Source organism: Lepidochelys olivacea (assembly GCF_965140295.1).
Source record: "Lepidochelys olivacea isolate rLepOli2 genome assembly, chromosome: 8".
In the NCBI taxonomy this organism is placed as follows: domain Eukaryota; kingdom Metazoa; phylum Chordata; order Testudines; family Cheloniidae; genus Lepidochelys; species Lepidochelys olivacea.
In genome coordinates, this window is record NC_140418.1 from 4,582,910 (window position 1) to 4,602,827 (window position 19,918).

The following is a 19,918-nucleotide window of genomic DNA, read 5'->3' on the forward strand; positions in this document are numbered from 1 at the left end:
CTCACCCCATGGCAGCACCTGGGCTGGGGTAGGGTGTGGGGGGATGAGGGGAGCACCTCTCCCCGCCACAGCAGCTCCAGGGCTGGGGCTAGACACCTCTCTCCTGGCTGCGGCAGGTCCGAGCCAGGACTGGGTTGGGGCCAGGGCTGGGAGAAGGGCGCCTCTCCCCTAGCCGCGGCAGGTCCGGGGCTGGGGCTGGCGGGGAAAGGCATCTCTCCGTGTCGTAGTCTGAGTGCCCGTGCAGCACTTAATAGGCTGGTGCGTGGCCACACAGTTTAGAGGGAACCGAGTTCCTAATCCAGTCAGCGTTGCTTTGGCACTGCATGCAGAGTTCCTACCCCACGTGACAGGGACTAATCAAAATACAATGAAGGGCTGGGTGGCGAAGAACAGACTCCTTTAGTTTTTATACATTATAACCCTCAACAGCTCAGAGCTGTCTTGGAACTGGCATGCTGCAGCCTTCCAGCCCCCAGAGCAGACATTCGCCTGCTTGGGAAGGGGCCCGTGCAGGCATCGGTCCACACTAGTCCTCCACAAGCCATCCCATCACAGTGCAAACGATGTGCTCTTTGCAAATTAAGAGGAAACCCCAGCTACGATTTCAGAAAAACACGGCAGTGACATTTTCTGAAAACTTGCAATTAAAGGATGGACCATGTGTTTAGAAACATGTTGACACTGAATATGGCCACAAACCAGCCTCCACAACCATACCTACCAAGCCAGGCATAGGAAGCCATACACCCTGCAGTGTCTCAGTACAGCCACCAGTAGACCCAGTTTTCCAACAGGCTAATCCCAATTTTCACTCTAGGCTGGGACAGCTTTTCAACCTAGCAGCCATTCTGACACACACAGACACCTTCCATGAGCCAAAACTCCCTCTGCAAAGAACCCTGCTACCCAGCTTATTCGACAGCCACATTCAGCTCCCATTTGTTCTGACCAGAGATGTTCAAACACGCAAACAGCTGTTTTAAATAAGCTCTTGCTGTGTCACATTAACTTGTTACAGACCTCTCATCTGCACTCTCCCCCTCGCTTACCTGCTAAGCGGTCATGAGACTATCACTGGCTACCGGATTTTACTTCAGCTACTTCAGTAGCTTCCCCAGATTTACGGTTGGGAATACGCTCACCAGGTACAAAGCTCTGCATAGTTTTTCAGTAGAATTTTAACCCTTGGATTCAGAGAACACAAAGTTGGGACCAAAACACCGATCTGAAGTGAAGCACACAGCAAAAGCAGATGGAAACACGAAGAAGTGGAAGATCACACATTTGCACAAGGCATCCACACCTCTACTTTAGGCCAGGTAACAGCACAGGAGATGTCTGCGGATGTTGGAGTCTTCATGCTACCAGCATAACAATGAGATATCCTAGCACATCAACGACAGAAGATTTCAGCTCTACAGTAACTGCTCAGCCTGCCCAGGGGATTCACGAACATGGTTTTACAGCACACCTTCCATACCCAAGAGAGCCTCAGTTGCATACCAAAGTCGGAATTAGAGCTGCAGAGAGTGAAACCGACATATAGGTGAGCAAATATGGCAACCATTAAGCACTCAGCAGCTGGTCATACAGCCTTGGGCATGAGAGCCTGTAATATTAAAACGGGGGAGGGGGGGGAAGCAGGAGTGTCCCCCATGGCCACAACAGAAGTGTATGTCAGAGCTAGGAATGGATTAGAACCCAAGTATCCGGATTCATTGAGGTCTTGAGGTTTAAAAAGAGCACAGAATTGGGAGACCTTGTTCTCTTCCTAGTTCTCCTAGAGGTTAAATGCATGGCCCTCAGCAAGACAACATCCATGCCTCAGTTTACCTGTCAGTAAAATGGGGGCAATACTTATCCCACAGGAATATTATGAGGCTTAAGTTTCTGTTTATAAAGCCTACCAAGTGTCTAGTGTCTGGAGTTAGGCAAGTACTAGGTTTAATTTTTCACTAAGGTTCAGAACTTCCTAAAAAAAGTCACCCTATTGACAGATGCAGGCATTATCCGCAGCTGGAAATATGGTGGCTGTGCCCTTTAAAAAAAATTTACAGTAAAGTGAAAACACCTGATCTGCCCTTATAACAAGTTCTGGTGGAGTTGGAGAAGGGAGGTAGACTTGGAACGTTTAACAAAAATGATTGAAAAAAGGCAGCCCTGTATTTCAGCCACTTAGCTCTGTCACTGCACCCTGTCTAGGGTGGTATGTGGTGTGTCCCAAATACAATTTCACATTACTTACTGGAATGCCAAAGGATATGGGATCATAATAGGGAAAGGGTGACAGAACCCTGCAACCCATTGCCCTTGTTGCCCATTTAGTGTTGCAGACATGTCTGTGCTCAATTCATTTGTGTGTGTGGATATCAGAAATATTACTGGGTAGGATTTTCAAATGGGCCTAAAGGAGTTAGGTGTCCAAGGCTAATCTCAGCCTGAATGATCACTAGTTTCACAATCTGCACATACCACAGATGCAATGCCAAAAAAAGCTGGAAGGGTTTAAAGCAAAGATTGATAAGAATCACCTGAATTAATTCCTTAGTACTGGACATCTAGAGCTTAGCATCATATCAGGGAATTCTCGACTCCCAGCAACAAGGGGTTATGAATCAGCTCACTGAATACACTGCATTCCCCAACCTTCCCTGAAACAAACAGTGCCGAACAGAGCAAAGGTCCAGAATAAAGCTGAAGGGCACAGGTGTGTGGGGGAGGAGAAAAAGCCCTTTAACCTTTCAGGGCAGGAAGTTCCAGTCCCCTCACACAAAAAGTTACTCAAACCTGAGTTGTGGGATCAGGACTAAAGGCTATTTCAGAAGAAATGAAATCAAGGGGAACAGAGCTCTTGCTGTGACGTTAGGTCTTTGTTGCAACAAAGCCAACAGCACTACACAGCTACATGCCGTAACAGAATAAGAGTTGCCCAACACCTTGGAGATCAGCGCGTGCTGGATTACCAAGCATTGGCTACTCGGCACAATAGCAGTGACTAACTTTCTAGAGTCTAATGAAGAGTTACCTAGATGAAAGTGTGCCAACGGCAAAGCAATCTTCTCACTTGTGTCTCGTCTCGCTGGTGGGAGCTGGTTCCAAGTGCTTCTCCCCACACCTTTGTGGGACGCATCCCCACGGACAGTCAAGGAAGGATGAAAGGGAGCGTAATTGCAGTGTAAGGTTATGCTACCTCTTCCCGCACCTCTCATGTGGCGAGTGAGCCTCAGCTGTGCTTACCCACACATTATTTTATGCCCTTTCCAAACAAGCGTCAGCGGACATTGATGCTTGCTACAAGGAGCTAAGAGGTGTCTTTTGGAAAGCTTTACTTGGCCATCAAGATCAGCTAGAAAGAGAGCATACACCAGACAGTGAGCTAGAAACTGCATTAAAAAAGAAACGAAAAAAAAAAAAAGACCACTACATGCTATGTCTACACTAGAAAATGCCGTACAGATTTTCCAGCAACAGTGCACTTGCACCAGTGCAAGTAATAGCATTAAGAGTTAATGTAGACAGAACTCAGCCATTTTTGGCACTGTCATGAAAACCCAGCGGGTCTTGGTTCCAACAGAGGCTGTAAAATATAGTAGTGCTTAAAGAGCAATAAGTGCCTTGATACAATGTTTCTTTAAGCAAGTGCAGCAGTTTTTCCACAACTGGGTGCTAGGAACACATGAACCCTGTCCACACGAGCGCATACATCGTTGCAAACACCGATGCAGCTGCACAATTGGGGGAAGATTTACACAAAATATTTTTGGAGGAGATTTGTTAAAGGTTTCTCCTCGGGTCATATTCCTTTTCTCCAAAAAATTACCTAGAGATAAATAAAATCTCGATACATTGTTTTTGAAATTTATATATTAAAACTGGTGTAGAGCCACCTCTGGAAATAAAATCACTACCCTTTTCCTTTGCAAGATATTTTTCCTTTCTTCTGTATACACTCTATTATTATAGGGTCGTCTAGGCGAGATAAGCTACTGACTTTCTTTATTTAGACTATAACAGTGAACACATAGTAAGTTGTGTACCAAGGGGCTACAATTACCTGGATCTTGTTACAAGACCGTAATAAGGAGAAAAAGGAAAGAAACCATTACCAGTATCCATGTAAGTTATGAGACCATTCAGATACAAGTCTTCCTGCATTTGACAAACATTACCATTGTGCTAATCTTTAAGAGCCCAACTAAATATTTCCCCGGCTTCCTTATACCTCTGAGTCACTCCCCGAATACATAACTAAACTAGTCAAAATTCTAGGCAGAGAGACTTTGAGCATACAATACTAATGGAATCTCAGCAAATTCACTGCAACTTCTTCTATGCCATCTCAGCAGGTGCAGTAGCCCTTCACCTTTGGAGATCCTGCTGTAAGTCCTGCTTTACAGTATCCTGCCAGAGTCCCAGTACACATATCTCTCAAAGCCACTATACAACACGGGAAAATTACCAACTGTGTGTGGGGAATGCCCAGAACTGGAATTGTAGGGGTATTGCAAGTCTGAATTCAAATACCATCAGCACAGAACAGTGTCGAAAAGCTCAGATTCTGAGCAGAGACCTTTGCCTAAAGAGCATCTTTAGTCACTTAATTCTGTTCTACTGGCTTATAGCATATGCATGATGGAGTTTAATTTTTTTTTTTTAAACTATTTAAGGCCCCAAGTCTGCAAAGGCAATTATGTGGAGGGAACCTTGTACCTCTGCTGATGTCCACAGGTTTCCACAAGGGCTCACACAAGCAGACTAGCTGGCAGGGATCAGGTCTAGGATACTTTACACTTCTAGAACTTAAATGCAGCTTTGAAAGCAGTTCTACAGTAAGTTCTTAGTCATTCTGGGTATTTTGAAAAATAACTTTAAACTGCCTCAAATATTTGAGCTTTAGAACGCCACCATTAAACATGTGCAAAAATCAATTTGCTTGGAAGACCTTTAAAGACTGTTCTAACATGCAACTTAAAACTTTACCTAACCAACATGTATCTGTGAAATGGGCATACAAGCATTGTAACTTTCCAGGAGCTTTTGGTGAGTGTAAGAAACCCTCTACCTCAAGTAGTTAAAGAACTTTTCTTGCTGTGACTGAAACCTACAAATGAAGGAAATATATTCAAGATGGAGCCCATCAGGCAGCTCAGCCATGAATCTGTCCATTTGGGTAGTTTATGACAACCATGTTTGTAAAATAAACACCTTTTTTCCTCCTGTTAATTAATAGGCAGCAAAAAAAAAAAAAAAAACCCCAAACAATGCCCCAAGAGCAAAAGAGCAAAATAATATTGACAAGGCCTGTATTGTGTGAACTATAGACAAGGCTGCCAAGCTCCAGAAAATGCCCTACTAGTCAATTTCACTGTTTAACACCTTAAGGAATACTCTGAGTGGAACAGAATTCAGGTTGTTACAATATTATTTCCTTTCAACAACTAATTTTCCCCACAAGAATAAGTTGTGGAGTTTCTCTCCCCCCCGCCCCCTCCAGAAAAGCCTAGTAGTGTTGCAATTCAAGTGCTGAACACTGGTTGTATCTTTCTTGAAGTACATTATTTTTTCTTTGAAAAAACAAAGATTTTCCCATCCTGATAACAGGACCAGTTCCAAAACATGCTGTCTTTTGTCCTTTAAAACCTGAAATATTAATGCATAAGAGATGAAGGCAAGTCAAAAGACTTTTATTGCAGACCTTGGGTATACTTTTAATCCATTCTCACTGCAAGTCTGTAGTCCTATAGCTTTGGAGTTTAGGATAAATATTGTAATTCACAAAGCTCTACACAGAGGATATGCGCAGAAAGTAACAGATGAAGTCTTTTCTGCTTACATCACAACCAACTGGATCAGCCTCCTGAATCACAAAAAGTTTGTACTGCACTTTGAAAATGCTAGAAGTGCTAAAAACTCTATAGAGAATGGCTATTTCAGAATGCGGCCCAACAAAGCAGCATTAGGAATCCTCACCGCTGCACGAAGGTGTGAGGAGATCAACTTTAGGTCATACAACAAGTAGTAAACTGAGGCAGCAAAACAGTCAGAACTTTGTTAAGACAAGACATTCTTATATCATTCCATGGTTTCACAGACTAGAGCAGTTTGCCTCCATGGAGATTTTTGCTGTGCACCATTAAGTTATCTCCTATATGCTCTTTCCCACTAAAAAAAGTATTCCAAGCAGATACTGCAGAGTTGTCCATCTTTCAAAGATCAATAACTATGATGATTCATCATGTTAGATGGTACCTGCTTTTGCAAAATGATGGCACACGCACTGATGAGAAACCAGATGTCATAGCTGGGAATGTAATTTAAAGTTTGCAAGGGAAGGCTGAAAAATTAAAAAGCCCTCATAAATGAGAGATCAATTTAAAATTCTCGGTATTTTCTCCTGGCAGGGGTTCCCTTCATGCTAAAACAGTTTATTTCTCCTGATGGAGGAAATATCTATTACAACGTGCAAGGAAATGCAAAGCATTCAGCATTTCCAATCTTGGCCTAAAAAGAATGGTGGAAGTAAGAATGCACAATGTAAAAGGCAGTTGTTACTAAACTACAACTGAACCACCCCTCCCTCCCCCCAGTAACTTTTGGGGGAAGAGGGGCTGAAGTTACACCACAGAATCAGCATTGCAACATGCACGATTACCAGAAAGCTACTCTGAATTTCCTTTGGGCCAAGGATTTATTCCAAAGGAGGGGGTGGGGAGAGAGAGTGTTGTTTGTCCAGCATATTCACCCTCCCTTTCCCATCCTCCACACAGATTCAATGCTGGGAAGGGAGGGTTACGCACTCCGGCTATGGAACTGCACAGAAATGAAGGATTGAGGCCTACATGTCACCGTGCCAGCAAAGCAAGGGAGACAGGAGTCAAGGGCCCAGCCGCATTAAGCTACAGAGGAATACGCACACGTGGGGAGGAGGAGGAAGAGAACTCCGTTTCCCCACACACCGCAGGGCCGCTGTGAGAATGGAGAACACGTGGGGTTCAAGGGGAATCCCCCCCCCCAAAAAAAAGACATAGCGTGCTCCGATCAATGGTGCACTGGATCAGACACAGGAGAGGCCGGATAGGGAGTGGGGGATGGGCGAGGGCTGGCAGATCCCCTCCCCCTCGCGCCCCCCCCCCCCCAGCACAGCTTGTCTGTCACCCTCTAAAGCTTTGCAGATTCTTGCTGGGGCGCAAATCGGCGGGAGAGGGGGCGATCCGTGCCGGGAAAGGGGGAGAAGAGGAGAAGGCCCCGCGGCGAGCCGGGGGCGGGGGGTAGAGAGAATCACATGCTCGCAGCAGAAGAAACCACGTTGTCTTTACTGCTGCAGTGGAATGCCGGGAAGGGGAGGAAGCGCCGAGCGCAGCCACCCAGCCCCACACGCGCGCTGCCCGGATCGAACGCTCAGTCCGCCGCCGTGGAACGTCCGCACCGCGGCCTGGAACGTTGCAACAGCGCCGTGGAACCTTGGGCACGAAAGCAGCCGCCCTCCCCTCCCCCCTCCACCACCTCCCGGGCCCCAGAGCCGCATGGCCCGGCCCGGCCGCTCCGCCTGGGCTGGGCGCCGCTCCCCCTCCCCCGCGCACACATGCTTCTCCGCCCTCATGGCTCCCACAGGCTGCAAGCCTCCTCTTTTCCCAGAGAGCCGGGGCTGCTACAGAAATCATAAATCCACGTTCCCCAGATGACCCCCGCCGCCCCCCCGGGCACCCCCCCCCAAAAAACGTGCGCCCGGCGAGGATGAAGGCCGAGCGTGGCGGCGTGCGATCGGCTCCCCCTCCACGCTCCAAGGCCACATGACACGTTTCGTTCTCCCCACGCCGGGTCGCCGTCAGCGCGTCCCGATATTCGTAGCACCCGGGCAAACTTTGGCACGCGAATCCAGGCAGCCCGCGAGGGCACGGAGGGCGCTTTCTGTTTCTGGCCCGTGCCAAATAGACTCATTAAGCATTCACAACGTGGGAAACACGGCAACGCTAAACGGGGGGGGGGGGGGAGATGATCTATGATCTATTCCGAACAAGCCTCCCCCCCCTCCATATACACACACACACACACACACACGGGGGGGGGGGGCCTTCTCAGCATTTGTGTTACGGCCCCGGGTGGGGGTGGGAGCCTTTCATAAAAAAGGCAGCTCCCGTGTGCCCTGGACGAGCGTGTGTGTGAGCCCGAGGCCTTCGCGACCACGCTTTCCTCCGGCCGCCCCCCGCCCCCCACCCGAGCTCACTCCCCCAGCCCGTGCGCGGGGGCTGAGCGGGGACAGGACCCCCAGGCAGGGGGTAGATGAAACAGCGGCGGAGCCAAGCAGGGTGGGGTTGGAGGACCAAAAAAAAAAAAAAAAAAAAAACCCAGAGTCACCGTACTGCAGACCAGAGATCCCGCCCCCCCCCCAACCCAACCGCGCCGCACCCCGCCCCGCCCCGGGGTCGCCCCCGGACCCACCTGGGGGGGACTGTCCGTTGACTGTGACCACGGCCACCGGGGCGTTTTTAGTCCAAGGGTTCACCTTGGGCGGGGGGGCCTCGATGAATTCCTTGCGCCCGCCTCCTCCCGGCTCGCCGCCCTCCTCGCCGCCGCTGCTGCCCCCCGCCTCGCCCAGCAGCCGGTTCTCGCCCCCTCCGCGCTGCTGCAGCAGGTTCTCCTTCTCCTGGTTGTTGCTCTCCTCCTTCTGCTGCTTGATGCTGGGGGGCTTGGGCGCCGCGCTCCGCCGGGGCTGCTCCCCCGCCGGGCCGCCGCCGCCCCCCTTGGGGCCGCCGTCCGGGGCGCCCCCGCTGCCCTCCTCGGCGGTGGCCTTCTCCCCGTGGGGCTCGCCCTTCTCCCGGGCCCCTTCCTGGGGCTTCTTGATGAGCAGCCCGTGCTCCTCGGCGGGCAGCAGGCGGTTGCCGGGCAGGAGAGCCTCCACCTGGGTCGCCATCTGGGCTGCGCCGCGCCCCCCCCCCCGGCTGCTGCTCCAGGCGCTCCCCCCGCCGGGCGGGGCCCTGCTCAGCCGCACGCCGCCCGGAGCAAGTGGGGGGGCTCCCTGCACCAGCTCCCCCGCCCGCGGCGCCCCTCCAGCCGCAGCAATATGGAGAAGCACGGAGACCACGCGACTGGCACGGGAGCGCGCCGGCCGGCGGGCGCGCGCGCGCGCACCCCCCCCTCCTTCCTCGCTGCCCGCCGCCGCCGCGCGCGCACGCAGCAGCGCCAGCTCCGCCTTGGCAAGCGGGGGAGCGCGCACGCCGAAGGGGGACGGCCCGGGCCGGCGGCGCGCACGCGCCTGATGCAATTCGCGGCGGTGGGAGGAGCCCCTTAAAGGGGCAGCGCCTGCGGGGGGCGGGGAGCCCCGGGGGTGCGGGGCAGCCTGCGTCTGCGGGGGGCCTGGCTGCTGGGCTGGGCTGCTCCGGCCTGGGTGCTTGCTCTCCTCCTCCTCCTCTCCCCCAGCTCTGCACCTGCACCCCAGCTCCCCTCTGTGCAGGCCCCTGGCTGCTCCCCAGGACCCCCCCCCACCCCCAGTCTCGATTTTATAGGGACAGTCCCGATTGTGGGGCCTTTTTCTTATATAGGCTCCTATTACCCCCACCCCCTGTTCCGATTTTTCCACACTTGCTGGCTGGCTGGTCACCCTCCCTCCCGCCCCAAAGCTCCTGGGCCCTGCACTCCCCAGCCCGTAGCTGTCTCCCTATTCCCAGCACGCCCTTGGCATGGCCCCTGGGGACACTTTTAGGGGCAGGAGTGGGAAATACAGCATGGGATTTGAATAGCTTGTCATCCTACTTTAGTATTCTCCCTTGTATACAGGTACATACGTTTGAGGTGGTTCTGCCAATTATCAACTAAGCTGCAGTATTTTCCATACCAGACATTTCAAACCACTGTATAATTTACCTGTTATTGGTGGTTGTCACCATGATCCTCCCAAACTCACATTGTTTCCATCCGATTTAATGTAGTTCACGGGGGGGGGGAGTAGGACTTCAAACCAAAGAACCCCTAAGAAAAAGGATGGCGTGGGGGGCTGTCTCCTTTTTATTGCCACAGCCGACAAGACCGGTCTAATACCGCAGTGATTCTCAGTCAAGGCATCCTATATTCACGACAAGCCTCGTGCGATCCCATATTCTATATTTAATAGCTAAGGGAATGCTTTACTTCTCTCCAGCACTACCTTCCATCTAGAAGAACTGGTATTTAATGTATAATAGGAGCTGCGCTCACAGAGTCGAGACACCCCTAGGAATATTGAAAGCACGACAAGCTGCAGCTTCAAGGTAGTGGTGCATGGGAAAAAGGGAAGAGGGGGGTTTTAAAGTTAGCTGTTAGGAAGAAAAGGGAAAATGAAAGAAAAGTCATGAAACAAAAACAGGAAAGAAAAGACATTAGACAAAGTCTTGGATGAAGAGATGAACTTTGCACTTTTTTATGAAGGACAATAGGGGTTAAAGTTCTAACAGACCCCCAGCCGGAGTTTCAAATAGCCAAGACCCCTCCACGGAGAATGTTTTGCCTCCGGCCGTCAACAGTACTTGTAACTCGTTGGTCATTATGTCCCCTTCTGTGCCCGACCCACAGAGCATGCAAGTCCATTGCAGCCTCCAGTTCAGAACCTGGCTCTTAGCTCAAGCTGTAGAGACCTGTGCTTTCCACTATGCAGGTCTCCAATTCAATTCCACATGTGGCGTTTGTCAAAGAGAGACAATTAGGTACTGTTGTCAGGAGCAGTTCAGATATCATGGTGGCCCATGGGGCAAGAGAACAGTCCTAGGGGTTCCTCTAATCTACCTTAGCTGGCAATTGAGTGCACTGTGGTCCCACCATCCTAGAGCTGGATGTGGGAATGGTGTGGGACCCAGCTATGCTGGCTCTGGGCCAGCTGATATGTCGTGTCCCCCTTCCCCCCCCCACACACACACATTGGGATAATTTGCAGCTGGCCAAATCTAGATGATTTCTGACCCCTCTGTGCTGCCAAAGAGGCACAAAAGAATCCGAACCCAGGGGAGAGTCTGGTTTGTGGTCTCTAAGACAAATAGGGCATTATAGATTAAAACCAACAACTTCAATAGTGTTTAAAACCAAACCGGAAGCCATGCAGTGTGTGGAGCACAGGGATAACATGCTCATGTGGATCAGCTGCATTTTCCCCGCTAGCTAAAGGTTCCCAGTTATCTCAAGGGTCAGCCCTAAGTAAAGTTCACTGTAGCAGTACAACCTAGCGGTGCCCAAGTTGTGCGTGACTGAGGTGAGGTCCACATCAGTAAGAAAAGGTGGCAACCTCCCAGCTAGCTGCAAATGGAAAAGAATGTGGGACCAACACTGTTGCCATCTAGGAATCCAAGACCACGCGGGTGGTTGGACAAGCAAGAGGCACAGAAGTGCCCCAAGATCATCTTTGAGCATCTTTGGCGCAGAGCGGGCAAACTCCAGCAAGAGATGGAGTCATTACAAGGCCCTGTCAATTTCTTTGCTTTTCCTTCCCCAACCCCCCATTTGATCATCATCATCTCTCTCTTATGTGGATGAAGTCTCAGCCATTTCATTCTTATTGAAGTCCTTGGCCAAGCACTGGAAAAGCAAGGAAACGGCCAAGTCTGGTTCTGATGAAAAGGACACAGATGTGAGTGTCACCAGCACTGAAAATTTCTCAGTCTGCTCTAGCTGCTTCAAACAAACAATAAACAGGAGGGGGATGACAAGGTGCGACCATATGGGGTCCCACATGAGAAAGCCATTGGGGCTGTGGGAGAAGGGAAATGAATCCTTACCCACCACCATCCTCAAGAACCTGACAAGTGACGCCTTCCTGATGAGGCCACATATAGAGAGCTCACATGTAAAAACCTGCCTGTCTATGTGACTGTCCAGGTAGAAGCATCAGTCAAATTATAGCTACAAAATTGCAAGGAATACCTACAGCCACTGCAACTGGTCCTATTTACCCTTCCTTAATTCCAGCCACATTGTAGTCCCCTGTGAAATATTTGTCCTGTCCATGCCACACCTAAGCTTGTCACGGTAACAATCTGTCTGCTCTGCACTGTACAGTCATTCAAACCCACCCGCGGGGAGAGGGTGCCATTCGGATGTGACTATTTCCAGGGCGCGGTGCAAGTGACAGATAGGCATCTACTGCTGATGCTACCACCCCCTCGTTTCTGCTTCTGTCATACTTACCTGTCAGTGTTTTTGGGGCACAGCTGTTTCTATATTTAGTCTGCAAAACTGACGCCTGGATACCAAAAGATGATATGTTTATGATTCTGCTTTCAGGCCCAGAAAAGAAGAAGCATGTAGACACACGTGCTGGGGTCCTTGCCCATACCTAGGGCTGTGGGCACTACAGTAATAACGAATAATAAATATAGGACAGACACACTCAAACATACATTATGCCCAAAAACAGTATACAGAAACACACAACTAAGTCTGCACTGGCATGCACACACCCACGAGGATGCACAATACTTGCACACATTTTATTTCAGTCTCTTCCTCCTTTAGCGGGATGTTCAGAAGATGGGAGGTTACCACCCAAGCAGCACCTCTATATTGTAAGCTGTCATTTCCATTGCAAACTTTGGTTTTCAGCGGGTTAGTTATTCAGCAGGTTTTTTTTAATTTGGACTGACATGGCTGGGTTTTCGCTTTATGGAGTTTCTATGGTAAGAGTATAAAAATCTGAAAACATTTCGCCCTGTACAACCTGTGTCTATTTACAGAGAGTATATTATTTACAGAGCACCTTCTGTGTCTCTGTTATTGGCACTTAGGTCTTTTACCTGCCTGTTCTAGTGCTTACGTTAATAGGAGGAGACGGTCTATGATAAATTGTATTGCTCTAACCCATGTGGACCAGCCAAACAGCTGCTCTCGTCTTCATGGTTCTGCGAGTGATCACCTCTGAGTCCCTGTAAAGCAGCATTATGAGACTGCTCCAAGAAAAACTTAAATAAGGTTTGTTAAATTAAATCTTAGTGAGGCTTTGTAAGGACAAGCGGAATGGCGGGGGGAGAGAGAGCGGCTAACATCTTAATGCTCAACAGCGATTGCTGAGTTGGGGAACGTACCATCAATACCACTGAAATGCACTGGACTCACCACGTGGAGTGGAAAGATGAAGTTTGAAGAACTAGAAGCTGTGCTTTCTTTGCTGTATTTCAGCACAGAATGCACACAGAATGGCAGCATTCCCTCGGAAGTGCCGGGCTTTAGAGAGTTTATCTGCCGATTTCACTGATATTTTTAGGGCCAAATTTGCAAACAGTGGTGCTCAAGTGGTACATTCAGAATCCGTAATAGTGCTCTCAGTTACCTGTTATCATGTGTGAGTTAATGCAATTTTGGCACCAATCTTTCAGAATTTGGCCTTAAGGATGAACTGTAAAGCAATGAAAAACGAAGGCTAGATTTAAGTACTAAATGACTCCATTAACCAGGCTGTGTGGGCCATTCAGCACACAGGCATGTTTTACCTAACTCTTTAAAATCATTTTTTCCCCTCTCTGAGATTCTCTTGGTCCTTCTTGAGTCCCTGAGGGTTTCCCAGATCTGTGAGGTCACAGTATGATGCAGCCTCGAGGATTGCAATGAGACTTCTGATAGTATGTGTCACATTCTGGGATAGTTTTAAGAAACCAGGAAGTAAATCACGAAAGTTAGTTACAACTAGATAGACAGGCCCAGGCAAATGTCAGAGTATCCAATCTGAGCTTCTCCCAAGGTTCAAGGATGTTCATATATGGGATTTGGTTTGCCCCATTTCTGGCTAAAAAAACCCACAATTCTCATTTTTGCTGTGCAGGGCATCTGAATTCTTGAAAGCCTAGTCTGGCATGCTATGCAATTCCTATTGGTTTTAATTGGCAACATCGCTAAACACCCATGTGATGCTTTGAAAATGTATCTCAATATAGTTCAGCAGGTGTTGTGTGTGTGTGTGTGAGAGAGAGAGAGAGAGAGAGAGAGAGAGAACATTCTTCCTTGGGAGCCACTTTTACATATCTATGAAGTGGATACATGGCCTTGGTCCAATTACTGTGCTTTGCTGGTCTTCTCTCAAGCATCACTGTTCTTTAAGGGAGGAATGTTCTGAGCCCATTGGTTGAGGAGAGTTCCTTCTACCTCTCTGCAGGTGAGCTGTGTTCAGAGCAGGCAAAGACTAAGTTTAGTGTAAACAGACTCCTAGCAACCTGCCCATACTCCAGTTCTATCTCTATTTCCTCAGCTCGCAGATGCTAGTTGAGTTCTTCTCCTCCATCCCCCACTACCCAGCAGGGAAGACTGACTGTGCTACAATGGAACCGAACTAGGCTCAGTCCGTTAGCAAACCCAGTAGGGCTGGGGCATATGCCAGGAGCCCGCCTCCCCACAGCAGCACTGTGGCAAGGTGTATGGAATGGCCACAATAATACTATTCCTTCGGCCTGAGCGGCCAGCCAATATTTGGAGCTCTGCCAGGTTGTTTCCCATAAGAGGAGAAAGTGATGTTCCAATGAGTCAGGTACTTCTTTGGTACAATCCTGTTTCATTACAAAGAATGCACACAAAGCCCAGTTTCCCTGAGCACAGGAGAGACAGACCACAGCAGGCAGTTTCCTTGCTCATGATTTTCAAGCCACTCCTGTTGCCCCAAGGAACTCCTGTCTGCGCTCCCTCTCAGGGCCATGTTCACAACTGCTTCTCTCACTGTCTGCTGGCTTTTTGCCTTTCTTTCTGCCTCTTGACACACAGAGACCAAGGCTGAGCCACTGTATTTGCAATCAGTTGCCAGCCTTGCATGTGGCCTACTGCCTTGGATGGTGGTTTCCATTGTCTTCAGATATCTTAGTCCATATAGGAGCTTACTTTGGTAAGTTACTAAATGAAGCTGTACTAGGGTAAATCCCCATTTGCCCTGGTCCAGCACAGCTGCATTAGGGAGAGCAGTGTTGCCATCTCACAATTTTATTGGGAGTCTCATGAGATGCAGTGTTTTTCTTAAAATACCCCAACTAACATGTTTTAATTAAACAGGATTTAAAAACACGTTATCACTTTAGGCCTTGTTTAGAGTTAAAAAAAAAAAAGGTATTTTTTTTAAATCAAGTTAGCTAAGATGACTTGAAACACCCCTGGATGCCCAGTGTAGACACAATTTAAACACCTTTACAATCATGTTAGTTGGTGGTGGTGTAGCCTAGCCCAGTCCCTCTCCTCTCAGAGTCGATCATTAACACAGGTTTTTTTAAGGAATTAAATGGTGTCTCCACTAGGTGCTATCTGGTGTTCTAAATTGTTAGATAATTGCATTAAAAAATCCCCCAAACCCTGTTTTTTCCTAGTCTAGAGTCTAGACAACACCTAGATTCTAGGGTTGACCATGACATCTGTTAAATGTTGTCTACATTAGATACTAACACCTTTTTAAAACACCACTTGGCTACCAAGTTTTAATTAACACTAGTGTTGTTTTTAAAAGTGTTCTCATCTTGGGTGGACAGTGTTTAACACTTGTCAGCTGGTCATGGTCAACCTTAGGGCCTTGACTAGACTAGGGAACAAAGTAACAACGTGTCTGGTGGTTTCTTTTTTTCCCCCTCCAAATTTTGCCAAAAATTTTCAATTTTCTCTCTGGAAAATCTAAACAAAAATATTTCCCTTTGGCTCAGGAAGACCCAAATCAAAACATTTTGAGTGTTGAACCACACTGAACCTTTCATTTTGAGTTAGTTTGATGTTCAACTGCCAAGCTGCAATGGTGCATGATGGAAGATGTATTTCAGTTGTCTCATATGCCTCATTCTTCCCTATGAGCCAGGCTCTCTGGCTGGACTACATCTCCCATGATGCACTGCAGCTCTCCTCTGGCTGGAATGACGCAGGGTGATGTAGTCTAGCAGGAGAGAATAGGGACGTGAGCCCACGGCTCAGATGCAGATTAATATTGAACTGGCCCAAAATGAAAGGTTTTGCCAACTCCAAATAGAAAAATTTCACAGTATTTTGTTCCAGAAAACATTTTGATATTTCAAATTTGTGTCCCAAATCAGGATGAAGACACAATGCCAAAATATCAGAATTTCCTGTAGGACAGAAATTCCAAATTTTTTATCAGCTCTAAAAAACACAAGCAGGTGCAAGCAGATGTCAACCTCAGACACTGTGCCATGCTGCAGGGAGCTGCGCCAGGCGTTGTGAAATAGGTGAAACAATCCATGGGCCCCATAATGCTACCAGGGAGCGCCAAGTGTGGCTGCAATGCACTGTGGCCACCGAAATCAGGATGGCTAATGTTTCTGCAGCAGCACTGTGCTTTCATTTGTGCAGTTCCATCAGTTAGTTTCCCACCAGTTCATGTCTCCAGTCCAGACGCAGCCGTGCACAAAAGCAAAATCAGCAGCCAAGCATGCACACAAGTTCTATTCTGCATTTTAACACCAACGCACAACAGGCAGATTATAACTGGCACTCCCATAAAATTCTTTACCTGCAGCCATGTGATTCTCAGAAAGGTGTAAAATTCTTCCCTATCAGATGAATAACATTGCTTCCATGTAGATCCTTATAACTCAAAACCCCTCTGATCACCTTGAAGGGCAACCGTATCCAGACCAATAAATGGCTTTGGGAGAATAATTTTTGATCCATGGAATAAGAGGATCACTGCAAATGAATCCTGTTGTATTCCCATAGGCGGGCTTTTGCTGAGGGGGACACCATGGGCCAGGTTCTCAGCTTCGCAGTCTGAGTCTTCCAGGCCAATATCTAGATGTGTTGCACGTGCACTATTCAAGAGACCCGCTCACACTTCCCCTCGCTCAACAAGTGCACACATGGCCACAGTTCAACAGGCCATTTACACGCAGCTAGAAACAAGTGTTGTAAACAACCTCCTTCCCTAGGGAGAGCAAGTCGGGAGGATCCACTGCAGCTTGCAAATGTTTTCCCTGCCACTAAGAACGAGTCACCAGGACAGCAGTCAGCGAGCATCCCAGGCGTTGTGTATTGGAAAGCTGCTGTGTAATCTTTGCCATTATTTTGCTGTAACTGGACTGGGGAACACGGGACAGGAAGGGCCCTCCTGGGTCATCAAGTCCAGTCCTCTGCTATCGCAGGCAACCCCCTAATATCATCCTGTTAATAAATTTACCAAGTTCCATCTGAAAACTAGTTTGGTTCCCCCCCTCACCAGTAGTCCCACTGGAAATACTGTTCCAGAACCTCCCTCCTCTACTTTCCAATTTCCAGTCTAAATGTATTCCTGCTCAGTTTATACCTGGGGTTGGGGGGAAGCATGATATAGGTTTACACTAGGATGTTGGCCACAAGGTAGCTGTGTCAGTGCAAACCCATAATAAAGGTGCAGTTTAATCCATCAGTTTGGCACCAGATGATGCTATATCCCTCTCTGAGCCCTGAATGATTAGGGGTGGTGGGTGCGAACTGGTTACCCTACACTTAGGGAGCCGAAGGATGCACTGGATGAGCCTGGGGACTTGTGGAAAAGTAGCATGTGATCATGTCATCAAAGACGGTATCAGGTGTATGCCAAGGGGGCTGAATTAAGTTGGCACAGGTAACCTGAAGACTGTTATTAACTTTTGAATGCTGGCTTTGCAACCACAACGTTCTTTTAGTGTAGGCTTTTTAAGTGTTATATGGATGGAGGATGCAGTTCAGGAAGCTCCTGGAGCTCTGATGCGTGGATGGGGTTTTTATTCACTGTACACCGGTATTCTCTCGTCCCTGCTCCAGAGGTGCTGCGCTAGGCTCAGTTTTCCAGCTTTTTCTTATCACAGACCTCTGGGGCCGCACACCCAGGAGCTGGACTGAGGAGGACATGTGGGGGAGAAGGGAAAGGGACACTCCCACTTCAGCTAGCTTTCCCCCCCGCACTGAAATATCACTGAGTCATCGCTGCGTGCTCTCCTTCACTCTCTCTGGCCTGAACATGCAGCATCTCCGTGCTCCCTGTTTAGCTGCTAGGGCTATTTCAATAAGAAAGCAGGGGAAAGGAGATCAGACGCAGCCCTCAAAACACATCAAGCCACTCTGGCTTTTTGGGCTCTAAATGGAAGTGTCCTGCAGTGGGTTCGGCTGGAGGGATCAGGGAGGTTTGGGTGGGAGATGAGCTACCTCAGCCTCACAGGCAATTCATTTGCTTCCCCAGACATTAAGCTCCTGCATCATCGAAGCCACCAGATCACTGAAGTGTGAGCTGATCCACGCCCCCCTCCCCCCCCCTCCGTGAAATTGAAGATCCACTAAGCTAAGTGTCCCCCCCTCTGACCCTTATGACACTGTGGCATGCCCAGCTAAACAACTCCAGCCTTGCAATAACACCCTGTCAGCAACTGGTCAGTGAATCAGAGGTAAAAGGGTTTCAGTAATGAAGTAAAGTGCAGTGCCAGCAACAGGCCATGGGCTACTATTGTACAATCACAGGCTATGGTACACAGAGCAGGGATTAAGAGATCTATGTCGACAGCGTGCCTGTATACATAAACATTGCAGTGGAAAGGGTTTGCGTTGGTGCATTATCCCCAATGAAGTCATCTGTGATAAAAATTGAGCTCGGAGCAGGTTGGCACACAGTGAGTAACTCCATTTTAGCCCCACCCACTGCCCCACAGGATGGCAAGAAGCCTGGCCTGGCGTGGGGGGAGGGGCTCATTGGGGAGGCGCATCCATCCAGGGGGAAGCCAGCACACAGGTACAGTGTAAGCCAACTTGTCCACCCTGCACCAAAAACTTCCCCCTCCAAAGAATAAGCCCCAGTAGGCCAGATTTTGCCCGGCCCCACACCCATGCAACCCCTCTGAAGGAGTCAGTGGTGCTGCCTGGGATCAAACAGAGCAGAATTTGGCCCTGTGTACTTAACTGGGGTCATGGTCTCAGAAACGTACAAAACCAAATTCTGCCACCTTCAGTTGCACTCTGGCAGCCCCCTTTAATAAACTGCGCAGAGGTAGCAGGCTTTGCTTTGCTGACTTGGCTTGGAGGCCTAATCCAGCACTCTGCATTGCCATGCAGAAGAACCTCTGAGGAGCGACTAGACTGAATAGCTCCGACAACAAGCCCTGCCCAGTCAACCTCTGTTGGGAAGCTGAAAGCTATAACACAACTGGAATGGAGAAGAGGAAAGAGACCCTAACACCCGGACCTGCCTTCCTCCCTGGGAATGCACTGAACAGTGTGTGTCCCCTATGAAATGTTTAGCTCATCCCATTTTAGGCCATGCTAGCTAATGTGATATACATTCATTCCATAATTTCAGGGTCCCATTGTTCATGTCTATCACAGCATGAACATTTAGTAGGAGAAGATTCCAGCCATGGACTCTGGGTTTAGAACAATGACACAGCACCTGAAAAAATGTAAGCAATGTCCTGGCTGTACACGGATACTTAAAGAGCTCCAGAATCCAGCCTGTCTGCAGAGGAAAGCAGTTATTTAGTGAATGCATTTAAGCGCTGCTGTAGCCATCTGAAAATTGTCCCTGCATCAGAGAAACGCCAAGCACAGTAGCCACAAAAGCACAAACCAAGGTATTTGTAATTAAAACCTCAATGTCGTGTGCAAACTTCTAGAGCTTCGAGAGGCAAACAAGTTTAGAGCACACTAACTAGCATACAGCGGCAAACCCACTGGATACAACTCTGACTCAGCTTTCATTCAGAACTGGCATCAGGATGGTGAAGGAAAAGGCTTTTCTGCGCATGCAGAGGCCCTGTTTATGTTGTTGTTATTGTTATCGGAGATGTACCAAGGGTTAACGCAACTGAAGATGACTTTGTCACCCCTCTGCCTCCACACTTCCCCAACCCCTGGGACCTGACAGCAAAACGAGGAATGGTCATATCTTTGAGAATAAACCACTGCGGGGGACTTCCTCTGGTTCAGAGTTGTGTCGGTGGAAATTAACATGGTCACAGGATGGCATTCCCCAGCAGCTGACTAAATACCC

At 48.7% G+C, this 19,918-nt stretch overlaps 1 protein-coding gene across 2 annotated transcripts in view; it reads right to left on the bottom strand.

The window, feature by feature from the left end:
* LARP1 (La ribonucleoprotein 1, translational regulator) overlaps positions 1 to 9,101 on the bottom strand; it is a 73,674-nt gene extending 64,573 nt beyond the window's left edge. Inside the window, exon 1 of one of the 2 annotated variants that reach the window (XM_084635874.1) lies at positions 8,440 to 9,101. In XM_084635874.1, the coding sequence (XP_084492000.1) occupies positions 8,440 to 8,911 (472 nt within the window). In that variant the 5' untranslated portion in view covers positions 8,912 to 9,101. The remainder of the gene's footprint in view (positions 1 to 8,439) is intronic. The other variant, XM_084635873.1, reaches the window with a different exon arrangement.
* Between the last annotated feature and the right edge of the window lie 10,817 nt (positions 9,102 to 19,918).